This window comes from Lytechinus variegatus, chromosome 16 (genome assembly GCF_018143015.1).
Source record: "Lytechinus variegatus isolate NC3 chromosome 16, Lvar_3.0, whole genome shotgun sequence".
Classification (NCBI taxonomy): domain Eukaryota; kingdom Metazoa; phylum Echinodermata; class Echinoidea; order Temnopleuroida; family Toxopneustidae; genus Lytechinus; species Lytechinus variegatus.
In genome coordinates, this window is record NC_054755.1 from 20,747,212 (window position 1) to 20,761,228 (window position 14,017).

General features: G+C 37.5%; 1 protein-coding gene across 2 annotated transcripts in view; it reads right to left on the minus strand.

Annotated features, from left to right (window-relative positions):
- Positions 1 to 837: 837 nt before the first annotated feature.
- LOC121429513 overlaps positions 838 to 14,017 on the minus strand; it is a 40,838-nt gene continuing 27,658 nt past the window's right edge. Inside the window, exons 8-12 of one of the 2 annotated variants that reach the window (XM_041626576.1) lie at positions 13,389 to 13,640; positions 12,233 to 12,712; positions 9,397 to 9,558; positions 6,538 to 6,673; positions 1,142 to 1,182 (exon numbers count right to left, since the gene is read on the minus strand). In XM_041626576.1, coding sequence (XP_041482510.1) covers positions 6,570 to 6,673; positions 9,397 to 9,558; positions 12,233 to 12,712; positions 13,389 to 13,640 — 998 coding nt within the window. In that variant the 3' untranslated portion in view covers positions 1,142 to 1,182; positions 6,538 to 6,569. Of the gene's footprint in view, positions 1,183 to 6,537; positions 6,674 to 9,396; positions 9,559 to 12,232; positions 12,713 to 13,388; positions 13,641 to 14,017 lie in introns of both variants that reach the window. The other variant, XM_041626575.1, reaches the window with a different exon arrangement.

Below are 14,017 nucleotides of genomic sequence, written 5' to 3' on the forward strand. Positions count from 1 at the left end.
AAGATCTTTCGCCCCCCCCCAAAAAAAAAAGGGAGGAGTCTCTCTTTGGTACCCGTCTTGCCAAAATTAGCTGGGATCATTACACAGTGGATAGCTTCGTCATTATAGTGAAATGGCCAAAGCAAGATATCTTTAGCCAAAAGAGGGAGAGTTAATTGGAGTCTCTTTGTGGTACCTAAACTAGCTAGGAACATTACAGTGGACTGTTATTAAACCTCAGAGAACTAGCTAGGAACATTACAGTGGACTGTTATTAAACCTCAGAGAACTAGCTAGGAACATTACAGTGGACTGTTATTAAACCTCAGAGAACATGTCAAACAAGCAATCTTTTGACCCAAAAGAGTTGGGGGGTCTCTGTATGGTACACATTTTGCCAAATCTAGCAAGAAACATTACAGTACAATTGCTTCATCATCAGTGCATATGTTAAGCAAGACATTTGCAAGAAGTGGGAAAGTTGGAGTCTCTGCATAGGTGCATCTCATGAAAACTAGCTGGGAACACCTCATTTCATCAGTAAAAATGTCAAAGAAAAAGATCTTTTGTGAAAAAGAGGAAGAGTTGATGTCTCTGCCAAAACTACTTGGGATCATTAAAGAAGATTGTTTAATTGGAGTGGTGTGGCCCAGTGGATTAGTCCCTGGACTTTAAAATAGAGGGTCGTGGGTTCGAATCCCAGCCATGGCATAAATTCCTTCGGCAAGAAATTTATCCACATTGTGCTGCACTCAACCCAGGTGAGGTGAATGGGTACCCTGTAGGATTTATTCCTTGAACGCTTTAGCGTCTATTAATATGGCGGCTCAGCTACAGTCGGGGTAATAATATGAAACAAAGTATCAAAACGCAGTTGAGTATATATGCACATAGTAACTGCGCTATATAAATGGACATGTTATTATCATTATCTTCGTCACCGGTGAACATGTCAAAGCAAGCGATCTTCTGTCAAAAGCGGGTGAGTGGCATTTGCAGTGTGGCACCCATCTCGCCAAAACTAGCTGGGAACATTGCAGTAAATCGCTTCATCATCTTCATCAGTAAACATGTCCGCTGTCTCGCTAGGTTTGCGGTTGTTGTTGAGGGCTGCCTGGGATGTCCGCCTGTTCTCAAGGGTGGTCTTCCGCTTGTCTTCTTCTTCAGCTGCCGTTGAATTGTTCCCCTTATAGTTGTGGAAATCTGTAACGGAAATTAAAGTTAGATTAAGTTAGTTATTTATCTCGTATTTTGATCTATCACTGTTGGTGTAGCTAGGGTCGCAAAAATGCGTTAACCGTAACTGCAAGAGCAACCCTGTGGCGGATCTAGCTAGGTTTATTAAATACCATTTTACAAACCATACAGTTTGTACATAATGGAGGGCCTATCCAAAGTATTGTGTCTAACATGGCTAGTTCCACACCCAGAGCAAATTCATGTCTTATTTGCTTTAGTGTGCATTCTTCACACACTTTCTTGTTTTCAAACGATACTGAGCTTTTGTCTAAATGGAAATTGGGCTGCAGAACTTATTGTGACTACTATCAATAAATCAAAGAATCAGGGAATGAAAAAAAGTATGAAATAGGTATATGGAAAAATGAAATATATAAATTTTCAACAGAGTCAAGTAAAAATATAATGCCTCTACCCATGGCAAATTGAAATTTGATGCATACTCATATTCATTTTTTTCTTCAAATGTTGAGTGGAATGTTTTGGGGATTACAATATACAAACTTACACATATTTCTCTCTGATATAAGTATCATAATACAGTATCAACGATTTAACAGAAGTCTATAACTGATCTTGTCAAAAAGTAATGGTGACTAAATAAAATGAAAATTAATATATAAGATAGATGGACAAAGGGATGGGCAGAAAGAAATCATAATCCCTCTGACACACAGCTTTGGTGCGTGAAGGCATTAAAAAGAAGGGTTTGATATATTGTTTTTTTTATGACAAAGGATCAATGAACAAAATTATACGTTTTACAGCATTTACTGCACTGAAACATATAGTGTGGGGGAGCTGGGAATGAATTTTGAGCTAACTGATTTCATTTGGTTTATAAATGAAATGAAAAAGGATTCTGCAAAAGAGAAACAAACTAGAAGCCAATGCTGATTTCATTTTATGGGATGGAGTAAAGGCTGTCCTTGAGACCCCAATTTGCAAGCCTCAAGCCTTAACGTCAGGCCTCATGAGTAAAGTCTATGGAACAAGAATTTCTCCAGTCGGATCTCCCAGCCTTGACTCCATCCCTGTTCATTTCAAATTATTCAATCACAACAACATTTAAATCAGACAAATGAACTTTGAACTGAATTTTAACAAAATAATGCTTTAGCATAGCAGGACAGAAAGAAAGCAACAACTGGGAGGAAAATAATGATAGCCTAATTCAGGGGCACTTTTTGAAATTCCCGGTTAAAAAAAAAGAGTAAGCCTGTGCCAAATATGCTTTTTAGCATGCTTTTTAAACAAAGCCTGAGCCTACCAATACCATGCAATTTAAATTCACACAAGCGATGCATTCTTACGACCATGCCGCAAAGCAACAAGACATACAAAAATCAAATTGAACTTTGATCCATCTCAAAAGATTTTAGATACCAGGGCTCCATTGCATTTAAGTTACTCTTATGGAAACTTTGCCATCTAATGGTAACTACCATGGTAACGCTGATCAACAGCCAATCAAAAGCAAGGAAGGGTTCCATGCAAAGTTACCATAATGACAACTTTTATGCAACAGGGCCCTGATCAACCAATACCCACCCCCCCCAAAAAAAAAACACATTTTTTTTTTTTATAAAGGGGAAGTTCACCCTTAAAAAAAGTTTGATGTACATTAAAAATACTTGAAAAAATAATGAAAAACATTCCTAAAGGTTTAAATATAAAATAATAATGAAATAATAAACTCAATCGGCTTTCCATACTAGCATTTCAAATTATCAAGACATGCATTAATTACTCAAAATTTTACAATACACATCACTTGGATCACTTGGTGTATATCATGTTGTCAATTTATTTTACAAGCAAATAAAAGACAAAATAATCATTAAATAAAAACAATCCTGAGAAGAGGGCAAGTGCACTATGCTTAATATACAATTCAGTCACCTTTGATCCCCGTATTTGTTTTTATATCTTGGAGGAACTAGAGGAGGTTCAGGATCTATAAAAGGAATATGAAATGATTAGTAAACTGATCGTTTGAATTCGTTGGTGAGCCCTGGCTTTAGCAGAATCATAGCCATCTATAGGAAGTCCACCCCAACATATAGTTGATTTGAATTTTTAAAAAAGAAGAAAAATCAAACAAGCCCGATTAACATTTAAAATTTCATCAAAATCAGATGTTCATGTAGAACAAGTAATTCACGACATTTTCAATCTTTGTTTTATAAATATCTTGCTGAAGGAGAAAATGTCGGGAAGTGAAACCATGACCCTATGATTGAAAGATGGACAATCAACATGATTAATTTGCTGGTCGAACATGAAAAAGAAAAAAAAATGATGATGAAAATCTATATTTTATTGTTCAAAATAGACATGAAATAAAATACTCTGAAAATTTGCTTTGATCATGGGCCCGGCAGCCGCTGTGCAGCGCCAGATCGAAGAGGCTCTAACCCTTTAATTGTTGAACGCCAAACAGGGTAGCAGCAACTCCCATCTTTGAACGTCTTTTGGTCTTGACGTGGCTGGGGTTTGAACCCCCGACCTCCCGTTGTGAAACGGACGCTCTACCAATACCAACTGAGCCAATGAGCAAACACACCGGTTGATCCACTGTCTGGTGATCATGTGCATCTTAAAGCAGAAACGAACCAATTGCGCCATCTCGAGTTCTCAACTACTCTTCCTGGGCACATTTCCTGACCCATAATGCTAGTGTAGTCTAGCAATAAATAAACCCACTTGAATGGTAACATGCTTATCAAGTACTAAATACATTTATACCGCAATGATTATGTTACCACGTAGCAAAACAATTACTTTTCCTCTCAAAACATCTTAGTTTCTCTGTACAAATACAATTATAGGTCAATTTATTTTCTGTAGTATTAGTAGATATCTGAAAAAGTATATTTTAAGACTACATACATGTATTTATAACACACAGTCAAAGAGAGATCATACACAGTTAAATCCCCTTAGAACATCCACATATTTTGACAATTTACAAAAGAACTGTTTCACAGGCTTGTCTTGGTTTTGTTGGCCGATGCCCTGTATCAGAATATGCCTTTCAATTAACATAATTCAGACTTGGAGCAGTAAAATTGAGAAGCAGACGATTTTTGTGAAATAAATCCACAAACTTCTGCACAAACATAATGACCTCAATAACATTTAGAGATACATGATCTCTATACACTAGCCTACTGTATGTATGTGCCATGTACCTCTGGAATATTAGCAGGAAACTTAAAATAAATAGCATATGATCAATAACAATATTGCCTCTATCCCAAAATATGCATATATTTTTTCCAATTAAACACATCGAACTAAGATTACCAAAGATAGACGAGAACTGCACAACGAGGCCCGTATTCTGAAGTCGGTTTTAAGTTAAATTCAGGTTTAAAGTTGTGGTTTAAGTATGGGAAGCCAAAAGTATCAAATTTTTTATCAAGTTGTATGTTTCTTATGTTTACTCTGCTCTTTCCTGATCCATCGATGGTGAAGACAACCATCTATTTATACTTCCTAGATAATTATGAATGATTGAAGAGCCAAATGAGCTGAAATATGATATCTCTACTGTTAGTGATTTATGTAACAATTGGCTATCCATACTTAAACCACAACTTTAAACCTGAGTTTAACTTAAACCCGACTTCAGAATACAGGCCCGAGATTTAAGTGAGTTATCATCTTCTCAGTGCATTATATATGTCATATCTAAAATCGCAAACTGCTTCTTTCAACTCATGGCATTTTTGACAGGTGAAGGATCAAAGAAAATAAATATGAAGAGAATGTTATGCAGAGGAAAATGACAGTAACATGGTAATGAATTCATTAACTAAACAATGAATGTCCAATAGTCCAATGTCTATTTGGTCTATACCAGGTGATTACACATGAAAAAAAAACAGACAGAAACGAAGCACAATTACTTTAGCCGATGATTTATCACTTCAATTATTACACAGAGTGCATGAAAATGGACGCACAAATCTACTGGATATTTAAAGGACAAGTCCACCCCAACAAAAACTTTATTTGCATAAAAAGAGAAAACTTCAACAAGCATAACACTAAAAAATTCATCAAAATCGGGTGTACAATAAAGTTTCGCTTCATTTCACAAAACAGTTATATGCACATCTTGGTCAGCATGCAAATGAGGGAACTGATGACGTCACTCACTATTTCTTTGGTATTTTATTATATGAAATATTTTGATTTTCTCGTCATTGTCATGTGAAAGTTTCATTCCTCCCTGAACACATGGAATTCCATTATTTTAACATTTTGTAGTTCAGGCAAGGAGGTCCTAATCATCAAATTCGTCAAAATTGAAATATTGTATTATTCGAACAATAAAAAACAAAAGAAATAGTGAGTGACATCATCGACTCTCTCATTTGGATGTAACTTGCTTGTTCATATAACTATTTTGTAAAATAATAAGTGAGGTGGACTTGACCTTTAACTAGCACTGGAGGAATGCATTGCATACTTGTAAGAAAGGAAAGAAAAAGAAAATGAAGATAGATTCACAGCATCTTTGTAAGTTAAGCCTTCTAGTTTACGACCCTGTTTCATTTCATTAAAAAATGGTTACTTTGCCATTAATCATAACTTCTTTGATAAACAGAGAGTAAGAAAATAGGGGCAAAAATCTAATCTAATCAGCATTGTATTGCCAGTTTACAACTTTGCAAGGCAGGAAAGAAAGAGAATTTAAGAACGGTTTCTTCATACAAAGTTAAGGCTTCTACTTCAGCTCAAAGACCTTGGGCATAAACATTTGGTTACTTTGTCATCGATCAAAACTGTTGCATTTATAAACAGGGTGTAAGAGAATGGGGGCACAAATCTAATCTAAGAGGAATTTGGGGATACATATTACAGCCTATCAAGACAGATAAAAAGAGAAATGAAGACGGGTGAAAACAATCTTCCTATTGTTAAAGCTTCTAGTTCATGACTTTTGCTCTTTTCACCAAAATTTAGGCTTCTGCATCAAAAGTTATTTGGCCTTACCAGAAAATGAGGTCAATTATCAAGAATAGATGAAGTGCGGAAAGAAGGAGCTTGATACAATCATTTGCGAATCATATTTCATCATTGGATGGAAGTGGATATGTTTTATTTTTTTCGGATGATGATTAGAAATGGCTGCGTTTGAAGAGCTATATATGAATATTTTTTACCTTACAAACTGGCAACCCATGATGCCCTGAAACAATAATTTACTAATCACATTTCATCTTATGATGGAAGCATTAATTTTTTTTCAGATGATGATGATTTTAATGGCTGCATTTGAAGAGCAATGAATGTTCAATCCCTTACATATTGGCAACCCAAACGACTTTTGTCGCGGGTCACGTCCTCGCTTCTTCCTTATTCTCAATTTTGAGAGGATAGTACTCGTGGCCGTAGTCTAACTCTGCGTAAATTTCCTCCTGTGTAGATGGATCTAGTATCCCTGTGTGAGAAAAGTTTCACAGCTTGACCAAGGTTTGCCAAACATAGCAACAGATATGCAAACCTGATTCAACATGTATGAATCATGAAGGCCAAAGTATTGAATGCCATGTAGACTGGCTTCATTGCCCGTTATTGGCCTTGGGGATTTTTGTGTGTGGTTTTTTTTTTTACCTTTTCCATCCGTGCTGCAATATAAAAATGTAGTACCCTCTTGTCCTAAAAAATACCAAAATTTTACACCTTTTTACATAGAAAGAAAACAAGTGGAATGCCTCTGGCCGTCTCACCTGCATCACGCGGTTCAATATAGCAGCAGTGCTGACTTTGAATACTACTCTAACTCACACAAGATGTTCAGTGATACATGGTTACTCTTATGTCCACTTTTATGAACGAGACCAATAAACTTACAGAGATATGATGGTTATTCAACAAAAAACCCCAACATAGCCAAAGTTCATTGACCTTACATGACCTTTGACCTTGATCATGTGACCTGAAACTCGCACAGGATGTTCAGTGATACTTGATTACTCTTATGTACAAGTTTCATGAATCAGATCCATAAATTTTCAAAGTTACGATGGTAATTCAACAGATACACCCAATTCGGCCAAAGTTCATTGACCTTTGACCTTGGTCATGTGACCTGAAATGCGTACAGGATGTTCAGTGATATTTGATTACTCATATGTCCAAGTTTAATGAACTAGACTAATAAACTTTCAAAGTTATGACGGTAATTCAACAGATACCCCCGATTCGGCCAAAGTTCATTGACCCTAAATGACCTTTGACCTTAATCATGAGACCTGAAACTTGCACAAAATATTCAGTGATGCTTGATTACTATTATGTCCAAGTTTCATGAATCAGATCCATAAACTTTCAAAGTTATGATGGGAATTCAACAGATATCCGCAATTCGGCCAAAGTTCATTGACCCTAAATGACCTTTGACCTTGGTCATGTGACGTGAAACTCATGCAGGATGTTCAGTGATACTTGATTAACCTTATGTCCAAGTTTCATGAAATAGGTCTATATATTTTCTAAGTTATGATGACATTTCAAAAACTTAACCTCAGGTTAAGATTTCGATGTTGATTCCTCCAACATGGTCTAAGTTCATTGACCCTAAATGACCTTTGACCTTGGTCATGTGACATGAAACTCTAATAGGATGTTCAGTAATACTTGATTAACCTTATGGCCAAGTTTCATGAACTAGGTCCATATACTTTCTAAGTTATGATGTCATTTCAAAAACTTAACCTCAGGTTAAGATTTGATGTTGACGCCGCCGCCGTCGGAAAAGCGGCGCCTATAGTCTCACTTGCTTCGCAGGTGAGACAAAAATCATAAATTCATCAAATCTTCAAAAGTTGTTTTTGAGAGGAAATTCTCCTTAAAAGAAAATGAACACATGAAAAAGGTTAATCTCTTATAAAAAAAAATTGGGGGGGGGGTTTCTTCATAAATATTAACACACAAAAGAAAAGGGATCTTACTTCCTGAGGAAGGGGGGGGGGCTATCATAAAAGTGAAACTTATCTATGACTCTGAACTACACATAAAGGTATGTAATCTAAATCCCAACAACATGTAAGCTACTACTAAAATATAATCAATAAACTTAAATACCTACATGCACACCCTCATGTTACCATCTAAAACACTGTACATACTAAACATAAAAGTATATGACTAAACATGTAAGCATATGATTTTTACCCCCCAAATACATAAAATGTTAAATGAAGCATGCCCATTTGACTGAAAACTGTGATGGAAGTGCCCAAAAATCTAAAAAACTACAAATGAAAAAATGAAGATGTTCAAACACAGAGTGTGACATAATTTGTAAACTGCATGGAGTGTAGTAACAGTTACACTAAGCAAGCATAACTCATCAAAATAATGTTGAATTAAAACATGGATCCTATTCCAACTAGTTGAATCCATGTTTATAACGGCGATGCTGATTGGTCAACAGCTACACTTTTGAACAAATGTGCGCATGAAACATTGACTTTGATTAGACATTGTCACTTTGCAAGGACATTGTCACTTTGCAAATTTTTGTGTTACACGGACCGAAGCTCTTTTTCATGAAACTGGTTGCTTCTGACGAGCTGTTACAAGCTATTGAAATCCTGATATCTTATAGGCTGAGAGCAGATTCCAAAGTAAACAACTGGATTTAAAATATTTAAAAATATCATTCATTCAGCTTCATTTTAACGATGACAGCTAGATGACAATGATTTACAATAATATGAAAAGAGACTGCACCATATGCTGTAAAGTTAAAGTGATCGGCTCGTCCGCCCTATCAAGGGCTATATCATAAACGGCATATTATTGTAATATCTGTCGCCACTCCTCAGATCAATAACAAGCTTTGGAGAAAATGTGGTCCCTGGTGGATGTTATATAAAACTGTTCGTAAAGTTGAGTTTGAATTTACGCACGACAGGAACATGTTCTTAGGTGAAAGTTAGGTAGATTGGGATATAGCACATTGGTCATCAGTCGTGCACTAAGCCATTCCTGACATACGAACAGCTTTATGAAACACCCACCTTGTCATGTGGCCATTGTAGGGTATAAAAGTTGAGGCCATGTGTAAGATACAGGAGTGGAGACTTCACTCTTAACATCCTATCTGAGGGACATGTGAAAGCAGCAACATTACCAAATTATGATCATCATTCATACCTGCGACACAATAATCTCCATCCGAATCCGAGTCTTCCTGGTCTCTTTCGTAGACTTCCGAGTAGTAGTCACCATGGTGATTCGTCGTTTCTTCGGGGTCATAGGTCGAGGTTATCTTTGGCAGCCCATTCTTGTCCTTCGCCATCTGTATCTTTTGAGCATCTGTGTAAAGATAGATTTTCATGTACATGTAATTCTCAAATCATCTATAAATGTCTTTATTAGAGGTAGGATAAAAGAATATATATATATGATCATAAAGTGTGTAGGAGTGATCGGGGTTAGTTGGAACGCGGGGTAAGTTGAAACATTGTAATTTTCTTTAATGCCTGTAAAATAAATTCATGCAATACTGCCCTCAATTTATTGCTATTAGTAATACAACAGTGTCCAGGTTTCACAGGAAACATGTCTATAAATACCACCTACTCTCCCTGGGGGGTCTTTATAAACAAGTTTCACTGTATAATTACGGAAATTATACTGGATATTCTAGATTACAGGAATCTGTTCATAAAGACCAGAGCCGGCCGCACAGAAATGTTAGACCAACAGTACGCCCAGTCACATCTATCGGATTGTGAAGTCAAAGCATTTATTTTAATGTGTAAGTAATGCACTGTGGCAACATTAAGGATCACTGCCACATTACTGGTTTGTAACAGGGCCTCTTTTAGCTCATTGTAAGGGCTAACGTTTCTGCGCGTCAGTACAGTTCTCTTGTTGCCCATGGGTGATCCTTATATGCAGATTCTAATAATTATAATAGACAGTTCTTGTATAGCGCATACCACATTATGAAAAATGTCTCTATGCGCTTCCACAGGACTTGGATATCATTACTAAGCCTGAGTCATATCGATTATTTTGAAAACCGGTGTTCGACAGCTCTAATTCGATCGAACATCGATGCATCGAATATTGAAGGCGGGGAAAATTTAGTCTTTTGTTTTTGCGTCGATGCGATGCGCTTTGCATATGCACTACGCACTGACGATATGCGCTGGCGTTGGCCGGGTGAGCGTTGCACAAGCAGATGACAGAGCAAAGTTCGTTTGTATTTTCCATGATCACAAAACACACAAAAAAGGCCGGGGACCAAAGCAGAATTCTTCCCAAAATATCTTCAACAATGATATTTGCAGATGACAACATATAAGTTCAAAATGAAGTTCAATAATAAAGACATGAATCACGCAGAGTCGATCCGAATGATTTTCGGTCGACTAGCATTCGCAGTCCATTCACCAGCCCCGTCCGCAGCTCCATACACTCACTCTCCCGAAACGACAGGCGTGCTTGGCGTCAGCGCCAGCAAACAAGTGCAATCAACGGAGAGCGCTGTAACTTGCCTGAGATTGTGTAGTTGGATCCAAAATGAGCTCCAAATAAATTTATGGGAATAAATACGTAATTTTCTCTGGATGGTCATTTGAATTGCTATTCAATGCTGATATAACGATTGTGAGGAAAGATTGTGGAATATGAGTTATGACGATGTTCGAGAATTAATCCTGATAATGACAATCCAGTTTTTTTGACGCAATTATGAGCATGCGATCAAAATAAATACGAATGTTTCGAATCGAGCCCTAAATTCATCTAAATTATTACGATTTAACAAGATTTTATGGTCATACTAAGAATATTGACGATGTCAGCAAAGTATGTTATGTTCATATGGAAGAAATAATACTGGGATTATTTCTATTGTTATTCCATCTCTGGACGTCTCCTCCAAGCTCCGAGAAAATAAGCACAATGCGCATGCGTGTTTGATGACGTATGACATATTTTCCCATTCATGAAATCAGAGCCCCAAAATGGGCACAAACTAGCTTCAAACTGATGGGAAAAAATATCAAACGCAATTTTCTCTGTTTTGTCATGTTAAATGTTATTATATGGTGATATTACGAACTTGAACAGAGTTTTTGCATGTAGACAATGTTCGAGAATCAATCCTGACGTGATGATTATTTTTTTAGACAAGTGCACTAGCTCGACTTAAGTCAAGTCGATCGTCATGAGATGTCCGCCATTGAAAATTGAAACGAAATACAAACGTTTCACATCAAGCTCTAAATTCATATTAATGATTATCATATGCAAATTATTGTTAAATATTACGATTAAATAATGTTCTATGGTCATGATTTTAATATTGTTCATGAAAGCAAGATTTATTTTACGTTGATCGCGTCAATTTCCGGCCATTTTCTGGTTTGATTAAAGAACAGTACTGCGCATGCACGATCGATGGCCATGCATGACTTCCATTCATGAATTCATCGTGCATAAATTATCTCGGCACGAGCAGACGAGTAAGACTCGAACTATGATCGAAATAAACTTCAAATTAATGGTGAATAGCATCATAATTACTCATTCGGTTTCATTTTGGGGGCAATAGAAATCAAGTAAGTAGTAGTAAAGTTGGACATTACTGATATTTTGATGATTGATTGTGTAAACCAAACGAATCGGCCGGCCGACGTATTTTTTTTTTTTTTTTTCGATGCACCGATTTTGCAAAATCTGCACCGGTGTTCGATCGATGTCATCGAACACCGATTTTAAAATCGATTCGACTCAGGCTTAATCATTACCCTGGCTGTAGCTCAAGCAGCTTTTACGCGCTTGGCATTTCAAGGAATAAATTCCTGCCAGGTACCCATTTACCTCACATGGGTTAAGTGCAGCACAATGTGGATTAATCTCTTGCTGAAGGAAACTACGCCATGGCTGGGATTTGAACCCACGACACTCTGTTTCAAAGTCCGGAGACTAATCCACTGGGCCACAACGCTCCACGTTGTAATGTGTAATGTCTTACCTGCAGCACTCATGATCTCATAGAAACCACCTGCATCCTCGCTGTGCGGTTCCTGTTCACTGCTACTCGTCCTGGGCAGAGGCATTGGTTTGTTGTCCTTGACGGCATGAGGCGTCGTCGGACTGGGCTTTGGTTTGGGTTTGGGCTTGGGCTTCGCATCTACCGCTGGTTTCGGGAGAGGCTGCGGCTTCCTCTTCTGCGCCGCTTCCTTCTCCAACTTGGCCTGGAGTTCCTGGCTCTTCTGAGCCACCACTCCTGGGCTTACCTTCCGGTCCCTCCGGCAGAAGTCTTCCCCTTCTACGAGGTCTGTGGTGCTGTTGGAGGAGGGTAGCGCACGAGGTAGCTTGATGGGACTTGGCCTGCCCGGTCCAGTGCTGGAACTGCTGTTGCTGGAGTCCGTAGAACTGCGGGAGGTACCAGGTCCTGGAGGCATCCTGGACTGGTCTTCTGAATCCTCCTGGACAACTATCATATAGTCACCTGAAACAAAGATTGAATCCCAATATTGTCGCACAAAAATGTTAAAAGTGTGGTGATATCCATAACAGGGGCAGAAGAAGCCCGAATGAAACAAGAGAATGAATAACAAATTTCCTGCTTTGTATGAAGAATGGAAGCCTTATATAGAAAATGATAACAGCTTATGTATTACCATTCACACATTAGTTCTTGGAAGAGATAACTTTTTCGGGATGGGTTTCACGGAAAGTGAGTAAGAGTGACTCTGGAGGATTTTTGCAATAAAAAGGGAAATACAAATAAACTTTAGGTTCTTGGGTTGGAGTAGTCACCACCTGCACACCATACCTAGCACAATGAATACAGGACCCCATGTTACAAAGAGTTGCGACTGATTGGATCAATTGCAACTATGGAAAGCCAGCAACGTCAACATCTAAAATATTTCTAAAACTGATGTATATTCATACATTCACTTTTATTCTGGACAATTCAGTATGCTTCTCTTAGTTTCAAAGGACACTGGCAAATTTCCTGAAGGAAAAATTATGACATTGATGGTTCTCCATATAGTTGAGATTGATCGCGCCAATCGAAACTCTTTGTAAGACGGACCCTGGACTACACCTGACACACAGAAACCACCCCAGGACATCTCAGCTTTTAGGTAAGTATACTTCTTCACAGTCATACATACCAGGTATTTCACTTGTACCGGCGCTTGAATCAAAGGACTGACTGGACTGCATGGATTCTTGCCTGGGGGGTACCCTCGGGCATGACATAGGTTCAATGGGAAACTCGGGGGCTAGGTACTCCTCCTCCTGGCTATCCATACTGATGTTATGTTTCTTCTTGCCGAACATCTCTTCGTTGGGGATCTGGTAGTCGTGATCGTCATCGGATTCGTCCGATAGACCAAGTTCGTCTCCACCCTGATAAACAGCACCTGCGAGCAATTTTTAAGATGGGAGAAAGAATTATCAAAAGTGGCAACAGCAGTGTAAAAATGTATAAATCTGTGTAGATCTACCTAAAATGGAGATACTGATCACATAAAAGAGGCAAAGTATGTGAAGATTATTTATCTCTTTCTGCAAGAATGTAAATAAATTGTATAAGTTTTTATTAACTATTAAACAAAATAACTGTATAAGTAAACTGATGTGCAAATAAAATAAATGAATGAATAAATCCATACATAAACAGTAAATTTGATTCAATAATGAATCTTTTGAATATCATTTTATAGATAATTAGACATTTCAAAATCTCAAGAAGATTTTTACATGTTTTTCTTTCTTTGATTTTTGTGAAGCTTTTGTT